General features: G+C 44.0%; 1 protein-coding gene across 1 annotated transcript; it reads left to right on the forward strand.

The window, feature by feature from the left end:
* ZNFX1 (zinc finger NFX1-type containing 1) lies at nt 1-26,546 on the forward strand. Its single transcript, XM_019458188.2, has 14 exons — nt 1-557; nt 2,470-2,584; nt 5,379-7,184; nt 12,223-12,354; nt 13,780-13,928; nt 14,559-14,708; nt 15,783-15,897; nt 17,187-17,437; nt 18,885-19,024; nt 20,052-20,206; nt 20,575-20,720; nt 21,528-21,638; nt 22,317-22,412; nt 23,062-26,546. Exons 2-14 carry the CDS (start codon nt 2,524-2,526, stop codon nt 25,501-25,503), a joined length of 5,754 nt encoding a protein of 1,917 aa, XP_019313733.1. The 5' UTR covers nt 1-557; nt 2,470-2,523; the 3' UTR covers nt 25,504-26,546.
* The last annotated feature ends 486 nt before the right edge of the window (nt 26,547-27,032 follow it).

Here is a 27,032-nt window from a genome sequence, read left to right on the forward strand (position 1 = left end):
CCCCCTTCCCGGTACACTCCGGGCCACAAGGGCTCCTCGGCCTCGCCGCCATGTCGCGCTTCACACGCACCAAGCCACCCGGCGGGTTCCCCCTCCTCCGGGGCGGGCTCAGGCCTGCGACGGCCCTGGGCGCTGTTAACCCGCCCTCCTCAGTCCCCTCCCCTCAGCCGCGCCCGCCCGAGCCCGCCGGCCCCGCCGCCGTGGGGAGCTGAGGCGACACCAGTCCGTCCACCGCCCGCCTGCCGGGCCTGAGGGCGGAGGCGCCGGCAGAGCATCAGGGCCCGGCCCCCTCGTTCGCAGCCCAGAGGTCCCCTCCTCCTCCTCCTCTTCCTCCTTCCCTTCCTCCTCCTCCTCCTCCCTCCCCCCCCCCCGCTCAACTCCACTGTTTCCCCTCTTCCTCCTCCTCTTCTCTCGGCCCCTCGCCCCGCCCAGTGTCTGCGGGGGGAAAGGAAACCGAAAGTGCGCGGCGCCGGGCGGGGCCGCGGACCAGCCTGGGCCGGAGTCCGAGCACCAGCCGAGGCGGCGGCGGTGGCTGCGAGAAGAAGCGCCGGAGCCGGGTGAGTGACCCCCAGTCCCGCGCCCCGGCCCCGAACCTGCTTCTGCCCGCCGCGAGCCCCGGCGCCCGCGCCGCCCCGCCACTACATCTGCCGCCACGAGCCCCGGCGCCCGCCTCAGCCCCCAGTGCCCCGTACCTGCCTCAGCATCCCCGCCGCCCCATCACCCGCCTCAGAGCCCCACGTGCGCCCCTCGGCGCCCCCGTCGCCACCTCGGCCTCCGGCCCCATCAGCTAGTTCGCCTCCCACCCCCGTGTCTGCCCTCATTTTCTGCCCCGGCCGCCCCCTTCGTCTTCCTGTGTCCTCCTCTGCCACCGCCTCCTTCACCCTCAGCACCTGGGTTCCTGATCCCCATTTCCAACACCGGCCTCCCCCCCCCCCCGCCCCAGCGGGGCTCAGCCAGACCTTGTTGAAGCCCCCCTACCTCCCTGCCATTTCTGCCCCAGCCTAGCCACTTCCCGGTCCTGCCCCCCCCCCCCCCCCCCGACCCCATAATATCTCTATCAGAAACTCCTGGGCTCCTGGTTGCCGGTGAGGCTTCCGTCCCTCCTTCTATCCTCTCGGGACCCTGGAGAACCCCCCCCCCCCCCCCGATGACCCACCTCCGGCCTCTGGTTTCAGCCTCTTCCATCCCCCCTCCTACCCCCCCATTACCCTTCTCTGATATGACCCCTCTACCACCTTGACCATCACTGATTTTCTTCTTCCTGCCCTTTTAGGCCTTGATTCCCAAAGAAACTCACTTTAGTCTGCTTTTTTCCATAGCATTTCCTGTTCTCTCTGCTCCTCCCTTTTTCTTTTTTTTCCATTTCTTTTACCGCTTTTCAGAAAATTTGAGTTTCTATTTTAGTATTTTTCAACCAGAGGAGAAGGTATTTTCTCCTCGAATTTTTTTTTTTAATTAAAACACACACACACACACACCCAAAATACTGAATGCACTTGAGAGCTGGGTTTGATAAGATGAGAGAAGAGATTCACCCAAAATATTCCCGGCAGGAAGGAAAAGGACTCCTTTTTCTGAAGAGGATAAAAGCTACTCCTCATATAATGCCAAATCTATTCACAGTTTCCAACTATGAATATTTTAAAAGTCAGTTACAGGGACAGTCTCAAAAATCCCTTTGCTGGGGACTCTGAGTCACCCACTCATTCCCTAGCCTCAGCTCATATGATATGTATGAGTTGCATTGAGAAGTTCCCTTAAAGGGGCTTCCTCTTCCTCTTACAGGGTCACTGTCAAAAATCTTTAAGAAGAAAGGAGAAGGAAGAAACTGCAGATTTCTAGCTGGTCCTGGGGAAACAGCATTCTGTAGACGCTAAGCCTCTGGTTATTGAAATATGTAGTTTTTTCTCTTTGATTCAGTAGAACAGAGGGCTTAATCGGTTTGGCTGCATTCCAAACGATAGGATAAGGGATAACTGCTCACTAATTATTTACAGACTGTAGAATACTGTAAGCTATAGAGTTCTGTATAACATAACTGTGGGATGGCATGGTGAATACATGGTTTTTGCATTAACAAAAATGTACTTCTTTCTTCCCTGGCAACAATATTTGTCTGCTTCGTGGGAGAGGAAAATGAAACCTAGCAACCGATTAAGTAACTTGGCTAAAGACATAAACCAAACAGTAGTTCTGAATGGGAATTGATGACACTCCCTCTGCCCCAACGAAGTGCAAGGATAAAAGGGAGGGAGGAATTTGAAATCACCTAAATGGTGAATTTAACATTTTATATCATACTGGGCATTGACAGAGTTGAACACTTGTGCCCGTGATTAAATCTGTGTTTAACTCTTAGTTTACTAATCGTTAAGATGTAGAAGCAGGAGGATTGGGTTGATGCTGTTTTGGGTATTTTTCTGCCAGCTGCTGTGTTTCAAGGGCCTTGATCTCTCTCAATCTGTGCAGATTTCCAGATAACCGAAAATAACGTGAGCGTGGAGGAATTCAGGTAACTCAGACATGGAGGACAGAAGACCTTGTTTGGAGGCCAGGCCAAGAAATCCCTATACTAACCACAGAGGTGAGCAAGATTTTCTACTTAATGGGAAGGAAATGGAATTCCTGTGAATGAGCAGACCTGCCTAAGACTAACAGCCTCTCTCAAGTAAAGAATGGCTTATCCCTTAGCCACAGCATGAATGACTGAAAAATAGACAACCCTCTCCTTTTCTTAAGAGCTGATGAATGGGTATAGTTCACATTAACAAAGACAGCGATAAGGTGTCTGAATTGGAAATAATTTTTAGAGCAGTACTACCCAAAAGAAACATAATGCAAGCCAGAAATGTAATTTTTCATTTTCTAGTAGCATCATTTAAAAAAAGTAAAAAGATGGGGGTGCCTGGGTAGCTCAGTTGGTTAAGTGTCCCAACTCTTGGTTTTGGCTTGGATCGTGATCCTGTGGTTTGTGAGTTCAAGCCCCGCATCTGGCCTTGTGCTGACTGACATCACGGAGCCTGCTTGGGAGTCTCTGTCTCCCACTCTCTCTGCCCCTTCCCTACTCATGCTATTGCTCTCTCAAACATAAATAAATAAACATTTTTAAAAAAGCAAAAAGAAACACATGAAATCCATTTTAAAAATTTAATAGTAATTTGTTTAACATGTGTTTGAATGAGTATATCCAAATAATGTCATTTATTGTAGTAACTGAATACAAACATTTTATTGTCAAGTACTTTAATAATTTCAGTATTTTTACTTCCCTAAATACTCAAACATTATCATTTTTTTAAAGATTTTATTTTTAAGTAATTTCTACACCCAAGGTGGGACTCTAACTGATGACACCCCCCCACCCCCCTCCCCGACATCAAGAGTCACCTGTTCTTCTGACTGAGCCAGCCAGGCGCTCCTCAGATATTATCATTTTAAGGTGTTATCAGTATAAAGAAACTTTAATGCGATGTTTACCCTATTTTTGGTATTCAGTGTTCAAAGTTACACATCTTAATTCAGGCTAACCATGTCTAAGATTCTTAATAACCATACATGGCTAATGGATATGTATTTAATTTAATGGCATATGTCTAGAATCCTAGTCACCAAAGTAAAGCTCATTCGAAAAACATTACTGCTATGATTTTTCTATTTGCTTAGAACTTTCAAACAAAACCAAATGGATTCCTGTTTTTCCCTAAGTTTGCAACATGTCATCTGAGTTTTAGCTGTAGAATAAATGAGGAAGAACTGTAGAATTTTATTCTATGAGCTGTGTGACTATTCAAAGAATGAGAAACAATACCAATTTTAATTCTTCAAAACCATCAAGTCTTTGGGTCAGATTGAAATATTAGAAGGACTTTCTTTTGATATTTTGAGAGTTTGAAAAGTAAATAAGGTAACACTTATAAAATTTAGACTTCAGTAATATAGGGTTTATATTTTGCCAAATGTTCCTTTATGTTGTCACCTCAAAATTTTCTCTGCAAAGTACAAAACAAGGAAAAGTGCACATAAATAGATTTAGCATCTAATGTCATGAAATGGTACAGTCATCTTGAATATGATGTGCATTCATAACATTTTTATTCTCACATCATTGTACACAATCTTATTTTGTTTGTATTTAAAAGCTCCAAGTAATTCTGCCAAGTTGGGTCAGCTCCATCAATTTTATAGGAAACGAAAGTGAAAGACAGTGGGCTTTTGGTTAATTTGGCCAAATTTACTTCTGAAAGGTGTGGCAAATTAAGGAAGACAAGTTCAGCTTCATCCACAGGGTGATGTTAGCTTTCATGTGTGGACTTGGTATATCTTCTCCTTCCCCCAACAACTTCTTATCTGAGGGCTGGTAGTAAATAATACTATGTGGATGAACTTGTGCTTCAGAAAGGAGAAAAACTTGAGTTTCATTTTTCAGTTTCCTAAAACAAATTTGAGTTTCCTTTTTCAGTTTCATTCTCAATGTATTAACTAGCTCAAAAACATCTTGGTAAAGGAAACCCCACCTTCCCCCTTGCCATCTGATGCTGAACAAATTTCAAGAAGCATTTCTCCTGTAATTTTATCCCACTTGATGCCTGTGTTGCCTGTAACATAATTGTTTAGTGGCAGATCCAGTGGCCTGGAAATCAATAGAGTATTCCCAGTGGAAAAGTATTACTAGTGCTACTAGTAATAACATTAATGAGAACTTTTTACATGTTGGGTATACTATTAAGCATCTTACAAACGTTTAGTCTTTACACCTACATAGATACTTAGACTTAAAGAAAGTATTTGACTTGTTCAAGGTTATACAGTGAGGAAGTGGCAAGGACAAGATTTGAATCAGGACTGTTTTGCTCTGAAATTCATGCTTTGGCTATTATTTGGTACTGGCAGAAGACTCAGAAGCAATGAGCTGATCTTTTTGACCCTCTGAAATAATCTCAGCTCATGAGGATTAAATGAGATACTGCAAGTATTTATTCTCTAACACGGATTAGGCACTCAACAAATGTTTCTTTTTTTTTTTTTTTAAAGTTTATGTATTTAAGTAATCTCTATACCCACCGTGAGGCTTGAACTCACAACCCCAAGGTCAAGAGTTGCATGCTCTTCTGACTGAGCCAGCCAGGCGCCCCAACAAATGTTTATTCTTTTTCCCTTTTGCACCCTTTGAAAAAACAATGTTTTCATAGTATGTGCTGCAACCACAGTAATCTATTTTACATTTATTACATGATTTCATAGGAAGTCTTTTTTCTCTGCAAAGAAAACCTACTAAGTTCCTTTGTTGTTTTGGAAAATGAGAGTATGTCCCTTGTTGTTCTGTTAGATTTCCTTGTACCTTGACTTTTGTGCTTACCCAGTATTCCCATTGCGTTTAGGGCCTGTGGATGGAGAATTACCACCAAGAGCTAGAAATCAGGCCAATAACTCACCAGTGAATGCTCTCAGAGGCGGAGCTAACCAGCCTGGAAGGCAGCCTAGGGCCACCAACCATGCTGTTCCTGTACGGCAAAGAGAAGAAAGGTTTGGGGCTATGGGCAGGAATCCACATCAGGGAAGGAGAAACCATGAGGGGCGCACTAGTGATGAACCTAGAGGCCAAAGACGTCAGGAAAATGATGCTCGGCGGAGAAATGGCAACCAGGAGGGAAGGAACCACAGACCACCATGGTCCGATGAAAACTTCCAGCAGTGGCGAACCCCACACCAGAAACCTGCAGAACAGCCACAGCAAGTGAAGAAACTGGGCTACAAGTTCCTAGAAAGTCTTCTGCAGAAAGACCCTTCTGAGGTGGTCATCACTCTTGCCACAAGTTTAGGGCTGAAAGAGCTCCTGTCTCATTCTTTTATGAAATCCAACTTCCTTGAGCTCATCTGCCAGGTTCTTAGGAAGGCTTGCAGTTCCAAAATGGACCGCCAGAGTGTTCTCCATGTCCTGGGCATACTGAAGAACTCCAAATTCCTCAAAGTCTGCCTACCAACTTACGTGGTAGGAATGGTCACTGAACCCATCCCTGACATTCGAAACCAGTATCCGGAACACATTAGCAACATCATCTCTCTCCTCCAGGACCTTGTAAGTGTCTTCCCCGCCAGCTCTGTGCAGGAAACTTCCATGCTCATTTCCCTCCTGCCAGCTTCTCTTAACGCTTTGAGAGCCTCTGGGGTTGACATAGAAGAGGAGACAGAGAAGAACCTGGAAAAGGTGCAGACCATCATCGAACATCTGCAGGAAAAGAGGCGAGAGGGCACTTTAAGAGTGGATACCTACACTCTAGTGCAGCCTGAGGCAGAGGACCATGTTGAGAGCTACAGGACCATGCCCATTTACCCTACTTACAATGAAGTGCACTTGGATGAGAGGCCATTCCTTCGTCCCAACATCATTACCGGAAAATACGACAGCACTGCTATCTATCTGGATACCCACTTCCGACTCCTGAGAGAAGATTTTGTCAGACCCCTACGTGAAGGCATTTTGGAACTTCTCCAAAGCTTTGAAGACCAAGGCCTCAGGAAGAGAAAATTTGATGACATTCGAATCTACTTTGATACCAGGATTATCACCCCCGTGTGTTCCTCGTCAGGCATTGTCTACAAGGTGCAGTTTGACACAAAACCACTAAAGTTTGTTCGCTGGCAGAATTCCAAGCGGTTGCTCTATGGATCTTTGGTGTGCATGTCCAAGGACAACTTTGAAACATTTCTTTTTGCCACCGTGTCTAATCGGGAGCAGGAAGATCTCTGCCGAGGAATTGTCCAGCTCTCTTTCAATGAGCAGAGCCAACAGCTGCTAGCGGAGGTCCAGCCCTCTGACTCTTTCCTTATGGTGGAGACAACTGCATACTTCGAGGCCTATAGGCATGTCCTGGAAGGACTTCAGGAGGTCCAGGAGGAGGATGTCCCCTTCCAGAGGAACATTGTGGAATGTGACTCTTACGTGAGGGAGCCAAGGTACTTGCTAATGGGGGGCAGATATGATTTCACTCCCTTAATGAAGAATCCCTCAGCCACTGAGGATTCTCTGAGGAATGCCGAAGGCTTAAGATATCCCAGAGTGAATGTCTTAGACCCTAGCCAGTGGCCCTCAAAAGAAGCCCTGAAGCTGGATGACTCCCAAATGGAAGCCTTGCAGTTTGCTCTCACAAGGGAACTGGCTATTATTCAAGGACCTCCTGGAACAGGTAAGAGAATTTTTCAGATCACGTGACCTCTTCCCTATGAGATAGGCAAGGGAGGCTTGTCTCTAGGTTTCTTGAGTGTCTTGATTAGAAACATTCTCCTGAAATGGGCATCAAACCTACTTACAAAGTAGCTGTTCATGGTGATTTTCCAGTGGGCAGCCATTGGTATGCATGGTAATAAAAGTCACTAGGTTAGAGAAGACTGCTGAGGCGTCAAATTTAGGAAGATGCATGACCTTTGCTTCATCAGAGGCTATGTTAATTTTTATTTAATTTTATATTACTTTAAATTAAATAATATCAAATACATAATATTAGCACTGTGTGCCAAGTAGCATTTTACTACTTGCTAGTAGTGTTGTATCTACTGATTGCATCCTCACAACAGCTCTGTGAAGTAGAAACCGTTCTATCTTACAGATGAAAAACTAAGACAAAGAGGTTGAATAATATGTTGAAGTTCGTAAAGGTGGTAAGTGATAGACCTAGGACTTGAACTCAGGCACTGACTCTATAGAGTCCTGCCTCTTGTAACTACTACACCATACTTCTCACGGAAATATGCCTCTCTGCACCCTCATCCCCACATGCCACTCTAATCCTACTTTGTGGTGATAATTGCTGTTGTTTGATGTGCATCTTTCCAGATGTTCTCAAAGGTGACCATTGATCTATCTCTGTGTCTGTATTCTTATGTTTACATACATGCACTCATACTTTTTGTTTTCTTTCAATAACATAAATGGTCAGTTATTTTTATAACACATTCATTACACTCCAGTCACATTTAGAAATGTGTCTCACTCTTTTTACTATGCCTGCATTCACTGTAAGGAGTGAGTGTACCATGATGTTTTTTGTTTGTCTGTTTGTTTGTTTTGTCATTACATAGAGTGCTTTGGTAAGTGTCCATCATCTATATATCTATGTATCTGGTATGTGTTTATCTTTAGGTATTCTTATTATTTCCTAAAGTGGGAACATTAATAGTTATAGTGTGTACTGCTAAATTATCCTCCATAAAGGATACACACACATGCAAAAAAACAAAAAACAAAAAAACCCTGGAAAGAGGTCTTTAAAAAAACACTAATAGGGCTATTGACTGGCTGGCTCAGTCAGTAGAGCATGTGACCCTTGATTTCAGGGTTCTGAGTTCGAGCCCCATCTTGGGTGTAGAGTTTACTTAAAATCTTTAGAAAAATAAAAAACACTGATAAAGTAATAGCAACTCACAATAAAAAGTTATATAACCTGGGGCACCTGAGTGGCTCAGTTATTAAGCTTCCGACTTTGGCTCAGGTCAGGATCTAACGTTTGTGAGTTCGAGCCCAGCGTCGGGCTCTGTGCTGACTGCTCAGAGCCTACAGCCTCCTTCAGATTCTGTCTCCCTTTCTCTCTGCCTCTTCTCCATTTGCTGGCTCACTCTCAAAAATAAATAAACGTTAAAAAAAAAAAAGTTATGTAACTGAATGGAAACTTTTTTCTGATAAGAAACACCTGTATAATGGAAAAATATGCATAATTAAAGAGATGCTTTCAAGGCTTAAAAAAGAAAAAAGATGTACCAGTTTACACTCTCACCAAGAATGAACTAGTGTTCCCATTTCCTTATATCTTCTCCAGTATTGTTGTGTGTTACCTCAATGTTTTTTGCTGATCAGCAGGTTTTGCTGATCTGTGAGGTTAAAAATTTTGAACCATTATTTTTTATGTTTTAGTAAAAATGGTTCAAAAAATTTTTTTAAATCTCTCTTCCCACCATTCCACTCAGTTCCTTTCCCTAAAACAATGTTATCTTCCTGTTGATCCTTCCAGAGGTATTCTATAAATATTCAAGCAAATGCTTGAATTGAATATATTTATTGTACTTTATGATTTTCTTTCTTTCTATTTATTTATTGTAAATTTTTTAAAGTTTATTTTGACAGAGAACGGGGGAGGGCAGGGAAGAGCGAGGGACAGAGGATCTGAAGTGAGCTCTGTGCTGACAGCAGAGAACCCAATGTGGGGCTTGAACTCAGGAACTGTGAGATCATGACCTGAGTTGAAGTCAGACACTTAACCATCTGAGCCACCCAGGCACCCTTCTTTTTGTTTGTTTTTTTGTTGTTGTTTTTTTTAAGATTTTATTTTTAAGTAATCTCTCTACCCAACATGGGCTTGTTTGAACCCACAACCCCAAGACCAGGAGTTGTGTGCTCCACTGACTAAGCTAGCCAGGCACCCCACCCCTTACTTTTTTTTTTAACCCATTACACTAGAAATCATCTTGTACATGTTGCTTGGTCCATTTAGAAAATATCTTGGTGTTCCTTTCATATTGGTACATAAGTAGTAACTCTTGTTTATGATTGCATAATATTCCATACAGTGGAATAATGTCTTTAACCAGTCCCGTGTGGAAAGATTTATTAGTACAAACAGTATTTCAGTGAATAGCCTTGTTTGTGAATCATTTCATATACAAACAAAACATATGCAGAAGAGAAATTTCCTAACCTGATCAAAGAATATATAATTGTGTAATTTTAATAGATATTGCCAAATCACTCCCTGGAAATGTATATCACGGTGGTTAATTTGTATTTTTTTCATTAAGAATGAGATTAAGGGGCGCCTGGGTGGCTTGGTCGGTTAAGCATCAGACTTCGGCTCAGGTCATGATCTCACGGTCCGTGAGTTCGAGCCCTGCGTCGGGCTCTGTGCTGACAGCTCAGAGCCTGGAGCCTGTTTCAGATTCTTTGTCTCCCTCTCTCTCTGCCCCTCCCCTGTTCATGCTCTGTCTCTCTCTGTCTCAAAAATAAATAAATGTTAAAAAAAAAATTAAAAAAAAAAAAAAAAGAAGAATGAGATTAAAAGGGCACCTGGGTGGCTCAGTCAGTTGAGCATCCAACATTTTTTCTTCTTTTTAACGTTTATTTACTTTCGAGAGAGACAGAGTGAGGGAGACACAGAATCCAAAGCGGGCTGCAGGCTCCAGGCTCTGAGCTGTCAGCGCAGAGCCCAGCGTGGGGTTCAAACTCATGAACCGTGAGACCATGATCTGAGCCGAAGTCAGTTACATAACCAACTGAGCCACCCAGGCGCTCTAAGCATCCAGTTCTTCATTTCAGCTCAGGTCATGATCCCAGGGTCGTGTGATCGAGCCCTGCATCAAGCTCCTTAAGCCCTGCTTAAGATTCTTTCTCTCTCCCTCTGCCCCTCTGACCTGCTCGCAGTCTCTTGCTCTTTCTCTCTTAAAAAAAAAAAAAATAATAATTTTTTTTTTTTAAAGAATGAAATTAAATATCCTTTTGTCAGTTTATTGGCTATTTATATTACTACTTCTGTGGATTGGGTTCTTTTTGAATGACTTCTTACTGCTTTGGAGGAGCTTTTTGTATATTCAAAATCTACATGTTGCAGTTAATTTCCCTTAATGTTATCACTTGAATTAGGACTCATTAGTTCCAAGTGTAGTAATAATTTCAGGCTAGCTTAAGCCACACACATAAATGGTTACTAGGGAAGAGCTGGTGAATATGAGGGGGAAGTAGTAAAGGGGGTCCTTTTTGAGGTGGGAATCCCAAAAAGTATCTATTCTAAGGGGAAGGAAGGAGACAAAGTAAATATTAAATCATAAAGATTTTCTTTCCTTCTGAGGTATCCTTATCCATCCAGTCCTGCAACTAGAAACCTAATTTTCCTTTTCTGTTCCCCACCCTAGCCAAACCATTATCAAGTTCCAGTCAATGTTACCTCTGAAACTTCTCCCCTGTCTGCCTATTTATCTCCCGTCTCCTGCTGAAGTCAAGCCTTAGCCTGGAATATGGCAGAAACCTCCCAACCCTATCCCTGTTCCTTCTTGCCCACTCTTAACTCAGTTTTCACTTCCCCAGAGAAGTCTCTTCTAACCTCTGACTAGGCCGGAATCCCAATTATATGGGTTTTTTGGTATTGGGTATTTCTCATTTCCCACATTTATGATTTTACATTTGTTTCTGTGATTAATTATCTTTCTCTTCTACAAGTCTGTAAGTTCCAGGAAAATAAGAACCATAGTTGTTATGCTCACTATGGTATTTCTTGCATCTAACCCAGTGCCTGACACCTGTTAGGCACTCAATACTTACTTGAAGGGGAAAAAGGTGACTAAGCCATCCAGGCACCCCTGTGGAGCACAAGATTCTTGCTCTCAGGGTCGTGAGTTCAAATCCCATGTTGGGTGTGGAGCCTACTTCATTTAAAAAAAAAAAAAAAAAAAAAAAAAGCCCAAACGAAAGGAAAAAAGGAAGGAAGAAATTGTTGTTGTTTATCTTGCTATACTGAAATCTTTGATTTTCTTGTATTGCTACCTCACTCACCTTTGATTTTTTGAAAACAGTGGCTAACTTCTCAGCCTGACACAGTGTAAGGATTTAGCTATTTGTAGACATAATTAATTAATTATTGGCCATTTACTAATGAGCCCATAACTCTAACTTGAATGTTGATTTCGCTGAGTTTTTCCCTCCTTTCACAAAGGCAAGTCTCTGGTATATTGAAAGCATTTCTAAATAATTTGCTACATGAAGTTAGCAAGTAGCCAGTAAACAACTGGCTAAAAAATACCTTACAGTTGTGAAAAAATATCTTAAAGCTGCAAAAAACAGAAGGGATTCTTTTTATGTGCTGATAGCTATCTCCAAGGTACATTAGGTGAAAAAGCAAGATGTAGAGTAGTGAAAATAGTCTGCAGCTATTTGCATTGAAAAAAAAAGGGAAGGCTAGAGAAAGACTATATTCATTTTTTGTTTGCATTTGCATAGAATGACTAACTCTGGAAAGTTACACGAGAAACTGGTAATACTGGTTTGCTTCCCAGAGAGGAACTGGATGACTGGGAGAAGAGCAGGGACACTTTTCGTAAAATACTCATTTGTGCTTCTTGGGTTTTTAAACCATCTCAGTGTATGACTTCAAATTTTTTTTAATAATAATTTGCTGTAAGTAATTAATTACTCCTTCTAGAAAGTCTTTATTTTTTTTTTAACTCTCCTTTTTCTTTCTTTTTTAGGCAAAACCTACGTTGGTCTAAAAATCGTTCAGGCACTTCTAACCAATGAGCCTGTCTGGCAAATTAGCGTCCAGAAATTCCCCATCTTGGTTGTATGTTATACTAATCATGCTTTGGACCAGTTTCTGGAAGGTAATTCTAGGCAAAATTGTTCTCTATCAAGACATTTATAGTTGAACCATCACCAACTTCGGTAGCTTAAATTTTATTGCTATTTGAACTAAGCCCATAGTCCTATCCATGACCTGCAGGCTCTGTCTGGTCTGCTCCAGCCAACTCTGAACCTTATCTCCTTCCTCTTCCCTTGTTCTTCCTAACTCCAACAACACTGATTGTCTGCAGTTCCTTGAATTCCTCCAGCTTCTCCCTTGGGCCATGCTGTTCCCCCATCCCTAGAAGACACTTTTTCTCTTTGCATCTTGACTTCATCTATCATCTAGCCTGGTTGACTCCAACTCATTCTTTAGATCTCCCCTTAAATCTCTCTTCACGTGTATTTTTCCAGTTGCCCCCAGACAAAGTTAAGCCTCCTTTTGTATTTTTTCTTCAGAGACTTAATACAAATGTAACAATTTATTGTATGAGTTTCTACCCTAGACCATAAACACTGTGTGGGTTGGTCCTCTTTCTTGCTATATTTATGGATTCTAGCACTCAAAAAAATACTAATTGTATTAATGAAGGAATAAATATATGTTTTTCCTTTTCCTTGAATATTATTTTCCATATCTTCCTTTCACCCAGATTAAATATTTTTTATTCTTGGAGTCTCAGTTTAAATATTAGATTACCCCACCCAAACTAGGTAAGTTGCCCTCTTATATATTTACAGCATCATGTACTTACAGTACTTACTGTACTTATTGCTATTATGAGAAATTGTTTAACGTGTATCTTCTGTGCCAGAATGTGAGACCTGAGAACAAATTAGGAATAGAGTCTGTGCTTTACCTGCTATATCTTAAGAACCTAGCACATGCCTGGCACATAGTGACCAGTTGGTAAATACCTGTAGAGTGAATAACAGAGAACATTTACTAAGTGCTTACTTTCAAATCACAGATGAAGAACTGAAGCCTCAAGTTTAGAAACTTGCCCCAGTTTACATAGCAATAGTGGTGAAGTCAAGGTTTGGGTTCCCAGATATCTGATTCTAAAGCCTATGTTCTGGGGTGCCTGGGTGGTTCCATTGGTTGAGCTCTTGATTTCAGCTCAGGTCATGGTCTCACGGTTGTGAGATCGAGCCCTGCATTGGGCTCCGTGCTGAATGTGAGGCCTGCTTGAGATTCTTTCTCTCTCCTTCTGTCCCTCTCCCCAGCTTGCTCTCGCTCACTCTCTCAAAAAAATAAAGCCTATGTTCTTAAGTACACATTTTACTGCTCTGCAGGTCATATCATCTCTGAGGCCTTTTTGGTCATTAATAGGGTGGATTCCTGTAGGTACCAGTTTGTCCCCTAAGGAACCAGCTGAGATAACATCCGAAACACATACAGCTCTCACCTGAGGGAATCCAGCGTAGCTCCTCTCACCTCTGCTATGCTCCACTTTGCTCCATAGGCATCTACAAGTGTCAAAAGACCAGCATCGTGCGGGTAGGTGGAAGGAGCAACAGTGAAATCCTGAAGCAGTTCACCCTGAGGGAGCTGAGGAACAAGCGGGAATTCCGTCGCAACCTCCCCATGCACCTCCGAAGGGCCTACATGAGTGTGAGTCCCAGCTTTGGATATCTGAGATAGTTCATGGTAGAAATAGACTAGGTAGCAGTGGCTTTCTGGGTAGGCAGTCCAGAGGAAATAGGTGCTCCACAAAGTGGTGAAGGACTCAGGTTCCTTCCAGCATTCCATCTGTTAATCCCATGGTGTGACCTTTGCCCTCAAAATCAAGATGGAAAAAGGACAGAAAGGAGCATACCACCCCTCCCAGCCCCTGCCAGGACCTTTTAAGGCTACTCCCCCCCGCAAACCACCAACAGCCCTATTTACAGCCCATTGGCCAGCGTAATGTCATCTTCTAGCTGGGCAGCAGTGTACCCAAGCAAAACTCTGAGTCCCTATTACCAAGAAAAAGAGAAGTAGTCTCCACAACAGTATCCTTAGCCTGTTTTTCTGTTGTGTTATTTGTTCCTTTTTCTTACTGGTTGGTAGGAGTCTGTTAGACATTTTAGATAGTAACCCTTCAGTTTTAAGATTATTTAAATTAAGACTTTTTTGACTGGTCTATTTATTTCTTCTCTCTTCTTGCTGTTCCTGTTTTAGCTTTGTTTTTCCTCATGGCAGAAACTGAGTTTAGGGGATGATCTCACTTGCTTATCATTTCTTTCCCTCTGTTTTTGGCAGATTGTGACACAAATGAAGGAGTCAGAGCAAGAGCTGCATGAAGGGGCCCAGACCCTGGAGTGTACCATGCGTGGTGTACTACGGGAACAGCACCTGGAGAAGTACATCTCCCCCCAACATTGGAAAAGCCTGATGAATGGACCAGTACAGGTAGGGGCCATCCTGGGGGCTGTAAGCATTTCTCTTGCCTCAGTACTTGGAGGCAGTCTCTAGCAGAAGCAACAATGCGAAGCATTAGCTGTTAGGATAATCTGACGCTGCCATAATGTGAGAAGTCCTTTTTCAGGAGGAGAGGTGGCTGAGTATACTAGTCAAGAGCAAGACTCTGGAGTCAGCATGCTAGATGTGAATTCTGATTTTGCACTTGGCAAGTTACTTAATTGTTCTGTGCCTGCTTCCTGTTTTATAGAGTGGGGATAATAATAACATTAAGTTGAACCATATGAAATTGCTAATGTTTGTAAATTTGACTTGCAGAAATGGCAGTTTGTAATAGATCAATGTAATTGGTATAGGACTATTATTTGGATAAACAAGTTAGTATTTATAAACCACTTAATTAGTGTGCTATAAGAGATTGTTCTATAAAGCAAAATCATAAGGCAACCCAGCCCATATAGAGAGCCTGGATGTCAGGCTTAGTGACCTTAGTGACCTGAGGTCACATAGACTGTGTGCCATGGCCAGTATGATCCTCAACAGTCAACAGTCTCTCAACAGTCACTCAACAGTCAAATGGGTAATAATGCCTGCGTTCAAAGGATGTTCTAAGTAGTAACTGACACAATTCCTGTAAAGTGGTTGGCCAGGAACCCATTGAAATGGTAGCTCTGTTATCATTGAGTTGGTGATTTCTAGGGTTACCCAGAAGCCTGAAGGGGTCAGTCAGTCAATCTATAAATGACTAAAGCAAGCTGGGTGTGAGACATTGGAAAGTAGAGAGGACTTGGCAGACTGGAAAAGAAATGGTAGCAACCCACTCTTAGCCATTTGTTGCCATCTCAGATGCAGGCTCATTGCTGCCATAGATCCTGATTTTGTCAAGAGCAGAAATTTTTATTTTTAAAATTCTCTACAAGTCGTATTTAATGATCCTGTTGCCCAAGGGTTGCCAGCTTGCATCCTCTGAAATTTAAGAGAACTACTTTTGATCCTTCTCAGAAACCTTTCCTTTACACTGGTTGTCATGGAATTCTCATGACTGATAATTAATTCCTTCCTCAGGATAGTGAATGGATTTGCTTCCAGGGCTGGAAGCATTCCATGATGCTGGAGTGGCTGGGCCTGGGTGTCGGTTCCTTCACCCAAAGTGTTGCTCCAGCAGGACCTGAAAATACAGGTAAGAGTGCATGTCTACCAAGAATCACATCTTAAGGTCGAACGTGGTAAAGACCGGAGACTAAAACTTGAAAGTAATACCTAGAATATATAAAGAGCTGTAATCAATTAGAGAAAGACAATAGCTTGATAGTAAAGTAAATAAAAGACACTTAACAAGCACATCACAAAATAGGAAATTGTAATGGTCAATAAACATATGGAAAGTACTCATTAGAAAAGAGCTAATAAAACCACAATGAGATGCTGTTACTCATCGGATTGCCAAAAATTTTCAGGTTTGCTATATTGACAAGAAGGTGGAGCAGTAGGAACTATGATACACTGCTAGTGGGGATATTAATTGGTACACCACTTTCAAATAATAGAAAAATAGAAAACTCAAATATTCATCAATATTTGTACAGCACATGGATCAGTTACTGTCCATTCAGATCATGAAATACTGTACAACAGTGAAAAGGAATGAATTACAGCATATATGGCAACATATGAATCTCAAAAACAGGCTGAATGAAAAAGCAAGGTGTAGGAAAATACATTATAATATTCCATTTATGTAGAGCTCAAGAAATGAAAAAAAAAGCCAAAATTAGATGATGTGTTGTTTAGAGATGTGTATGCATTATGTATATAGTAAGGTTATTTCAAAAAGCTAGGGAAGGGAATGAGCAATACAAAATTCAGGTTAGACAGGCCCACAAGTGTCTTCAAGAAATTGGGGAATATCTCCTTAAATTGGGTGGGACGTACCTAGTTGTTCATTTTTTTTTTTCTTAATGTTTTTATTTTAGAGAGAGGGCATGAGCGGGGGCGGGAGTGGGGGCAGAGAGAAGGAGACACAGAATCTGAAGCAGGCTCCAGGTTCTGAGCTGTCAGCACAGCGCCCAACACAGGGCTCAAACCCACAAACTGCAAGATCATGACCTGAACCAAAGTCGGGTGCTTAACCAACTGAGCCACCGAGACAACCCTGGATGTTCATTTTATGTATTTTTATTATCCTTTAAATTGCCCGTTTACATCATATATCTTCCTTTGTGTATTTGACATAAGTGAAACTTTTCTTAAAAAGGGATATGTTTATATGATATTTAAAAATATAACAAAAAAGTATATAAGGAAACCTAAGTCTCCCTCCCCTAACACTCATTTCTCCCAGTTTCCCCTGCTAGAAGTAACCACTTAAACCCCTTGAGAATGTTTTCATACATCTAAGTTCTTATAAGTGTCCCCTTCCATTCTTTGGCTTCAAGAGTTTCACCCCTGTCTTGCCTGCTTTCCTCTTAGCCCAGGCAGAAGGGGAGGAGGAGGAAGAAGAAGGAGAAGAGGAGGGTTCGCTGATTGAGATTGCCGAGGAGGCTGACCTAATTCAAGCAGACCGGGTGATTGAGGAGGAAGAGGTGGTTAGACTTCGTCGGCGGAAGAAGGAAGAGAATGGGGCAGTCCAGGAGTTGGCTAAAGTGCTTCTGGCCATGAGGCTCGACAACTATGGCCCCGGGACAACAGCTGGTCAGGAGCAAACTGGAGGAGAGTGGGAGGTAAGCTCACTTCCTCACGGCCTCTGGAAGCCCTGACAGAATGGGAAATGGGAGTTCAGTTATTACTGCCAGATGGTGGGGGTTAAACTCTCCTGAAACAGGCCTGAGAACATCTGTTCTGACTAGAACTGCAGCCCCTTATTTTCACCCATTTCTGTTAGAGCAGCGTATTCACCTTGTCCTCACAGTTAATTTACCTGTTTTACAACCTAACTGTAGTATAAGATGGGTCCAGTTCTCAAGAGTATAAAAATTATGACCCTTCAGAGGGGTGCTGGCAAGAAATTCCCACTTAGAAAAACAGGAAGCAGGTGGCCAAATGGCTTCTCTTGAACTTTCAGAAAAATGCACCACGTATGGGTCAAATCAAACACTTACAGTCTCCGTGCTTGATGCTTTCATGGATATTATCTTCTCAAGTACGAATGAATCTATGAAAAATACATTAAGATTTTAGAGAATTCAAGTAAAGCAGAATGAAGCAAGCCTTACAGGCTGGAGGGAGTACTCATCCTTTATTCACCCTGGAATTTGATATTTCTCTTAACGCCAGAATAATGTGAATGCCCAGACTTTCTCTCTGGTCATTCCTTTGGTAGAACCAAGTGGTCCTCCAAATTTACCATTCATTACTATGACGGTAGAGTACTGGATACTCAAAATAACATTTTCTAAACTCATGATTTAAGAGACTTTCAAAGTCAACTTTGGATGCAGTTTTCCCTGGTCTGCTAGCTTTTAACTTGATCTTCTAGTTCAGATCTGATCCTAATACTTGGAATTATGGGTTGGGCATCTCTCTGCCACGTGGCCTCAGGGGGAGTTGATTGGTTTGGTTTGGAAGTAAGGGGAGGTTCATAACATTGTGACATCCATCTTTCATGCCAGTCCTTAGTGACAGAGCCAGGGGAGAGCACTTTCTCCTAAATGGTGCCTTTCACCCTCTTGTGAAAGGTACTGTCTCGATATGATGGCATTAAGACCATCTTAGCAGGCCCTGTACAGCGTTTAACAAGAAAGACCTACCTGTACTACTTTTCATGACATGTTTTAGGAATGAGAAATAGAATGTGGTCAAAGGACATTCAGTGATAACAAGTGTCAGTACTATTCTAAGTGCTTTCATGTTTTTATTCCTTTAGTCAAGTCAGCAACCCTGCAAAGATGTATTGTTATTATTCCTCATTTTGTAGCAGGCAATGCTGAGGTACATAAAAGTTAAGTAACTTACTCTAGAGGTAGATGGGGCTTTGAACCCAGGCAGACTGGATCCAGAGCCCCCATTTAGCCACTTCGCAATGGATATGTGTTGGAAGAGTTTGAGACATTCAAGGAAGTTCTTCCGAGGTGGCAGCACCTTTTTAATGTGCTCTGGTCTCGACCTTGGTCTTAGAACTGAGCCAATTTCTGCTCAGACGGTAACCCTGGCTGTTAATGATGTCCACAGACTCAGCGCAGCCAGAAAAAGAAAATGAAAAAGAAAGTGAAGGTTGAACTTCGCAAACTCAACACCATGACTGAGGCTGAGGCCAGTGAAATCCAAGATGTTTGGCAGCTGGACCTGAATTCTCGCTGGCAGCTCTATAGGTATTATGCCCATTGGCTCCTCCCCCCAACCCCCAACCAGTGCACGTGATTACCCCAAAGGGTTCCTTTTCTGTTCCTGCAACATAACCCCCCATCCCTCCACCCCAACCTCCAACAGTGTTAACTAATGATTGGTTGCATACCCCCAGTGTACTGAGTGCTAGGGGTGCAGACATGGGATAAAATAGACACTTGGCTCTACCTTTAAATGGAGCTTAGAGTTTATCCAGGGAGACAAATTAGTTAATTCCACAAATAAAAAGTTAACAAATGGGCATAACCACTAAGAAATAAAAGAACAATGAGTGCTAAGAATATGAACATGGGATTTGAGCTGGTCTGAGGTATCCAGGAAAGTGACAAGGCAAGATGTGAAGGATTAGTAGACATTAACAAGACCAGCAGGGAATGGGGAGCAGATGAAATTATGGGGACCACGTACATAAAGGCCTTGACGTGGAAAGGAGTATGTCTATTTGAGAAATTGAAAGAAGGCAGCCAGCATAGCTGTGGCTCAGAGAAATGGAAAGTGAGGTCAGAGAGGTGGGAGGGGCCTAACTGCAGGGACTCATGGGGCAAAGGTGAGGAGCCGGGATTATCAAAAGCCACTTTTCAAAAAGTACCGAAAAGCTCTTGGAACATTCTATAGCAGAGTAGTGACATGATCTGCTTTACTTGTAAAACGAGACTGGAGAATTAGGGAAGGGGACTCAGAGATGTGCCAAGGAGAATTTGTGAGAAATTCTTGAAGCTTTTGAAGTCCCTTAACTCTCTTCTCAATAATTAACCCGTATTCTTTATTCTACTCTCCTCCTTAGCTCCTAGCCACCTATGTACATCTCTGTACTTCTTTTTGTTGGGCATTTTGGAATCTTGGTTCCCTGCAAACCTAGGTCTCTCCTTCCTCTCCCTCTGTGGCCCGTACGCTCCTCAAGGGTCTCGGTTCCACCTCATACACACCGCAGGGGGTTCCTCCACCATCTTAAAGAGCACACATCTTCTTTCTCTGGTTCTTCACATTCTCCAGGCTGTGGCTACAGATGTACCAGGCCGACACCCGCCGAAAGATCCTCAACTATGAGCGCCAGTACCGCACGTCAGCAGAGAGAATGGCCGAGCTGAGGCTCCAGGAAGACCTGCACATCCTGAAAGATGCCCAGGTTGTAGGAATGACAACCACAGGTGAGAAAGCATGGGGAAGTTTACCAGATCCAGCCATTCACTCCTGGTGCCAAGCTCTTATCAGATTATCTAGGATAGGTAAAGAGAAGCTTCTTTAGGAGGTTAGAAGGAAAGGCCATGAAAAGCTATTGAAAGTGAGTTATGTTTAGGGAACTCATGATGAAATGCACCCACTTGTCCCTGCTGCATTCGATAACCTGACAATGACCAACATGGGTGTTGGTGGTCTGGAGACCACTCATTAGCACTTATTCTCTCATTCAGTGGCCACCACAGCCCTGGGTGGATGTGAGGACTCAGTTATCACAGACTCAGATTCCAGCCTCCAGTGCATCAGCTTAGAGGAGCCTCTTCTCTCTTGACTCCAGGTGCTGCCAAATACCGTCAGATCCTGCAGAAGGTAGAGCCTCGGATTGTCATTGTGGAAGAGGCTGCTGAAGTCCTTGAGGCCCACACCATTGCTACATTGAGCAAAGCTTGCCAGCACCTCATTCTGATTGGGGACCACCAGCAGGTAGGGCAGGTGCCCCTGGAAGATGAAGAGAGAGGGCTCTTGGAGGGTTGCACTCAGACAGAAGACCCTGGCCTCTCTGCTTCACCAGTCCTCAAACTTAGTAGTAGCTCTCTGTGATTCTTTCCCTCACCTTCCACATTCAATCTAAGAGCAGGTGCTCTTAGATATCGGGTATATTTGAGAGATAGTATCATTCATTTCATAATGACCTTTCAAGTGGACTATTAAAACAGCCTCCTTCTTGTTCCCCTACTTTGATTTTTGCCGTCCTCTAATCTATTCTTTGTAAAGGGGCCAAAGTGAATTTTTTTAAAAAAGTAAGTCAGATCATGACACTCTATAGCTTAAAACCCTCCGGTGGTTTCCCATTGACTTAATACAAAAATCAAGCTTCTTAAAGTAGCCTAGAGAGGCAGATATTCTCAGGTTGAGCCTGCTTCTCTGACTTCTCATATCACCATCATTTGCTCACTGTGTTCCCACCACCTGCCCTCCTTCCTGCTCCCTCATACCTTGCTTTTCAAATGATAGGCAGCTTCCTCCATGCTGGCATCAACTCAGGTGTCACTCTTTAGGGAGGCCTATTTAAGGAACCACCACTCCTGGGCACTCCATCACATCACCCTTATTTCTTGCCTTCATGTCCTTGTCACTCTTTATCCTTAGCCTGTCAGTACCTAGAGCAGTGCCTGGCATATAGAAGGCACTTGAAAAACATTTGATGGGTAGGTTGGTGGTTAAGTGAGTATATGATTGGATGGATAAAATAAGTCAGTAGAGAGTCCTCAAACATGTTTGTTTTCTCAGCTGCGTCCCAGCGCCAATGTGTATGATCTAGCCAAGAATTTCAACCTTGAGGTGTCCCTCTTTGAACGACTGGTGAAAGTAAACATTCCCTTCGTCCGTCTAAATTACCAGGTAAGAAGCTGGACCTCTCTTATTACCTACCACATGTTCAGGAGAAGTTTCCTGGGAGCCTACCAGCTGCCAGCAAGAAAGGTCTCATAAAAATAAAACTGGCCTAGGGGCATCTGGATGGCTCAGTTGGTTAAGCGTCCGACTTCGGCTCAGGTCATGATTTCAGTTCATGAGTTTGAACCCCGCATTGGGCTCTGTGCTGCCAGCTCAGACCCTGGAGCCTGCTTCGGATTCTGTATCCCCCTCTCTGCTCCTCCCCCACTCATGCTCTCTCTCTCCTTCAAAAATAAATAAAAACATTAAAAAAAATTTTTTTTTAAATAAAAAATAAAACTGGCTTAGTAATTCAATGACTGTTAGACTTTTTTTCTTTTCTGTTTTAAAATACCACAGGATGAGCTGAGTTTGTGTTGGATGAAAGAGCTGTTTACAGTCTGCTCTTTTCTCCTTATTCTTTCACATTACCTCCAGATTTTCCACCAGCAACCTAGTCTTTAGAAAACTGTCCCTTTATTCTCTGCCCTTGTTTCTTTCTTTTCTTTTTTAAGTAGGCTCTACACCCTATGTGAGGCTTGAACTCACAACCCTGAGATCAAGAGTCACACACTATACCAACTTGAGCCAGCCAGGCACCCTCTTTCTGCCCATGTTTCTCATGACCTATATGTCTTATTTCAGCACCGCATGCGCCCTGAAATTGCCCGGCTTTTGACCCCCTACATTTACCAGGATCTGGAGAATCATCCCTCTGTTCTCAAATATGAGAAGATAAAGGTGAGTCTGTCCTATTTGATCTTTCTGTGATGTATCAACAACCAAGGAGGCTGTATTACCTTAGGATGAAAAAGGGTTTTCAGAAGGATCTAGAGCCAACTTTTTTAAAAGCTCGTCACTAAGAGTAGAAATAGTGTAGAAGTTGAGAGATACAGACATGGGTTTTGAATCCCAGCTCTGCAGCTGTGTAACTGTTTAGCAAGTGATACACCAATTCTGAATGTCCTGATCTTCTGTACAGTGAGAATAATGGGTACTGCCTCGTTACATTATTGTCTTGAGGGAGATAATGTGTGAAAAGCAGTCAGCACAGTGGAGTGCTTGTAAGTTAGCTGCTCACTCAACATCATCATAACTTCTGCCTGTTTGCTGAACCATAATAGTTGGATTATGGATGGCTATTGGAAATTATAATATCCAATGTATTAGAAGTTAAAATAGACAAATTCTGTATCCATTTTCCTACTTGCCATGGTCCCAAAAGAAAACATACAGTAGTGACTGACACCAGAATTAAAGATTATGGTACAAAGTATACAAAAAGCCTCGCTAAGTCTCTCCCCGGAATAGGGTCAGTGGCCAGTACATCTGAAAATAGGAAGAACTGCATGAGTGAACCTTCTGACATACCATTTCTTTTCCTCTCTAGGGAGTCGCTTCCAACCTTTTCTTTGTAGAACACAACTTTCCTGAACAGGAAATCCAAGAAGGCAAAAGCCACCAGAACCAGCATGAGGCTCGCTTTGTGGTAGAATTGTGCAAGTACTTCCTGTGCCAGGAGTACCTCCCCTCCCAGATCACCATCCTCACCACCTACACGGGGCAGCTATTCTGCCTGCGCAAACTCATGCCAGCCAAGACATTTGCTGGCGTCAAGGTCCATGTGGTTGACAAATACCAAGGGGAAGAGAATGACATCATTCTCCTCTCATTAGTGCGGAGCAACCAGGAGGGCAAGGTGGGTTTTCTCCAGATACCCAACCGCATCTGTGTGGCCTTGTCCCGTGCCAAGAAGGGTATGTACTGCATCGGAAACATGCAGATGCTGGCCAAGGTGCCCTTGTGGAGCAAGATCATCCATACCCTTCGAGAGAACAATCAAATAGGCCGCACACTCCAGCTGTGCTGCCAGAACCATCCTGATACCCACACCTTAGTATCCAAAGCTTCTGATTTCCAAAAAGTGCCCGAAGGAGGCTGCAGCCTACCCTGTGAGTTCCGGCTGGGCTGTGGACATGTCTGCACCCGTGCCTGCCACCCCTATGATTCCTCACACAAGGAGTTCCAATGCATGAAGCCATGCCAGAAGGTTATCTGTCAAGACGGGCACCGGTGCCCTCTTGTTTGCTTCCAGGAGTGTCAGCCTTGTCAGGTGAAGGTGCGCAAAATCATTCCTCGGTGCGGTCACGAACAAATGGTTCCTTGTTCCATGCGTGAGTCAGATTTTTGCTGCCAAGAACCTTGCCCCAAGGTCCTGAAATGTGGGCACAGATGTAGCCATCCCTGCGGTGAAGACTGTGTGCGGTTTTGCTCAGAAATGGTCACCGTGAAACTCAAGTGTGGGCACAGCCAGCAGGTGAAATGTGGTAATGTGGAAGACCTCGTGTATGACCTGCCAGTCAAGTGCACCACCAAGTGTGGCACCATCTTGGACTGTGGGCATCCTTGTCCTGGGACCTGCCACAGCTGCTTCGAAGGGCGCTTTCATGAGCGCTGTCAGCAGCCCTGCAAGCGCCTGCTCATCTGCTCACACAAGTGCCAGGAGCCGTGCATCGGCGAGTGCCCACCCTGCCAACGGACCTGTCAGAACCGCTGTGTCCACAGCCAGTGCAAGAAGAAGTGTGGGGAACTGTGCAGCCCCTGCGTAGAGCCCTGTGTCTGGCGCTGCCAGCACTACCAGTGCACCAAACTCTGCTCTGAGCCCTGCGACCGACCCCCATGCTACGTGCCTTGTACTAAGCTGCTGGCCTGTGGCCACCCCTGCATCGGTTTGTGTGGGGAACCGTGCCCCAAGAAGTGCCGTGTCTGCCACCAGGAAGAAGTCACCCAGATCTTCTTTGGCTTTGAAGATGAGCCTGACGCCCGCTTTGTGCAGCTAGAAGACTGCAGCCACATCTTTGAGGTGCAAGCCCTGGACTTCTACATGAATGAGCAGAAAGATGATGAAGTTGCCATCAAGTTGAAAGTGTGCCCTATCTGCCAGGTGCCCATCCGCAAAAACCTGAGGTATGGAACCAGCATCAAACGGCGGCTGGAAGAGATTGAAATCGTCAAGGAAAAGATTCAGGGCTCAGCAGGGGAAATTGCAACCAGCCAGGAACGACTTAGGGCCCTCCTGGAGAGCAAGAGCCTCCTCCACCAGCTGCTTCCTACAGACTTTCTGATGTTAAAGGAGAAGCTGGCCCAGAAGAATCTGTCAGTGAAGGACCTGGGCCTTGTTGAGAATTACATCAGCTTCTACGACCGCTTGGCTGGCCTGTCAGACTCTCTGAAAAAGGTGCATGTCTTAGAACAAGAGAGAGTGAGGAGTCGACTAGAGCAGGTCCATGACTGGCTAGCCAAGAAGCGTTTGAGCTTTACCAGCCAGGAATTGGATGACCTCCAAAGTGAAATCCAGAGGCTCACATACCTGGTGAACCTCCTGTCCCGCTGCAGGATAGCAGAGGGGAAGCTGAGAGGTAGCACAGCAGAAGAGGTCTACAGTGTCCGGAAGATCCTCGAGAGAACATGTAAGTTCACCCAGGAGGATGAAAAGTTTGTGCAGAAAAAGATGGAAGCTCTGAAAACCATTCTTCCCTGCTCTGGCCTGGGCATCTCAGAGGAAGAACGAGTGCAGATAGTCAATGCTATGGGTTATCCTCGGGGCCACTGGTTCAAGTGCCCCAATGGTCACATCTACGTGATTAGCGATTGTGGGGGAGCCATGCAGAGGGGCACATGTCCTGACTGCAAGGAGGTGATCGGGGGCATAAATCATACTCTGGAAAGGAGCAATCAGCTTGCTTCTGAGATGGATGGAGCCCAGCACCCTGCCTGGTCTGACACGGCCAACAACTTGATGAACTTTGAGGAGATCCGGAGGATGATGTAGGAAGATGGTGCACCGCTGCCTTGTGCCTAGCCACCACCTGGCTGGGATCGGCTCCCTTACGAAGGAACCGAAGTTTGTTTTTTATTATTGTCCTTTAGTCTTAGTACCTATTTAAGGATCCACTTTTAGGGATTGCCCACGTTTGTTTCTAGATTTCCCCTGCGCTAGAATAAGCACTTTACCTCCAGAACTGAGAGCAAAGTTAACAGATACCTTCTTTTTTTCTCCTGCAAGTTAGTGGACAGGCTCTCTGGAGCATGTTTGGGGCTTCCACCTAGGGCTACCTACTGGTATCTCTGGGTCCTGACTCATATTTTTTCTGCAGTGCTCCGGGGGCACAGAGTATGAACTCAAGTGAAGCAGACTCATTCTAATTGCCAGGCCCTAACTTGTAGACTAACTTTAATTCCAATAAACAGAGGCCCAGAGGAGTTGTTTATGAACTGCTTATCCTTTCAAGGAGCACAAAAATCCCTCCCACTCTCCTCCTGGGGCATCCTCACTCCCGGAGACGGAGGCATGTGATAAGACAAAGACTTCGTGACTAACCCTGACCCAGTTACATATTCACAGAGTGGGAAAGTGCGACTACCCACAGCTGGGGGCTCTGCAGCAGGCCCAGGCTAAGGAGTGATCCCTCATACCCTCTCCTGTGACTGGCACTTTGGAATGGTGGTTTCTTTGCCTGCAGGAGTTCAGTAGCAGTGCTGGTTCCCCAAGGCCCTGAATGGAACTAAACCAGCAGCACCTATCCAAAGTGTGACCTTTTGTCCCAACACTACTACAGCTTTTGCCTGGGCAGGGTTAGCATGCCAGCAGCTTCTGCAGGCCCCAGACCCATGCCAGAAGCCAGCCCCCAGGCCTGCTGCTGCCTGCATACATACTCCCTCAGTCCAGTGTTCCTAGAACAGACACTTAGGCATCTCAGGTCTTTCTAATGTTGGTGAGAAAAATATCCTTTTCCTATGTATGCATTTCCTTTTTTGTCTTTACTATGCACTTTAGCCTATAAAGCCAATTAATAAAAATGATGATTGAGAAAATCAGTGGTCCATGTTTGTCAACTTCTAGAAACAGCTCAGGCAGCCTGAGACCATGAGGATGGGGATGGAGCCACTGCCTACGAGGAGGCCAGTCTGGTTTCCGTGGTACGGAGTTTTTATTTAGCTGGTGAGTCCTCTGTACTTATGGTAAAAAGAATTTTTTGTTGTTGTTGTATAAAAGCATAACTTGAAGTTTGCTTTCCCAGAGCCAACCCTGTTAACAGCTTCATGAGGTCTCCCAGAGGTAAGCTATACATATACAATGTATGTAACTCTTAAAAAAAAGTACGCAGCTCTGCACTTGGCTTTTTTTAACCCAACAACTTAGCTTGGGGACCTTTCTGTAACCATATACATATGAGGAGCCTGAACCCTACTCCATCATGCATGTGTGCCATTATTTACTGGAATGGAACCCTCTGCTGGTGACTGTTAGGTGCAGCCTAAATGAATAGCTTCGAACACACTTTTAATCTCAAGGGTATG

The sequence above is a fragment of the Panthera pardus genome, unplaced genomic scaffold (assembly GCF_024362965.1).
Source record: "Panthera pardus isolate Hobbes unplaced genomic scaffold, ASM2436296v1 HiC_scaffold_25, whole genome shotgun sequence".
NCBI classification, from domain to species: domain Eukaryota; kingdom Metazoa; phylum Chordata; class Mammalia; order Carnivora; family Felidae; genus Panthera; species Panthera pardus.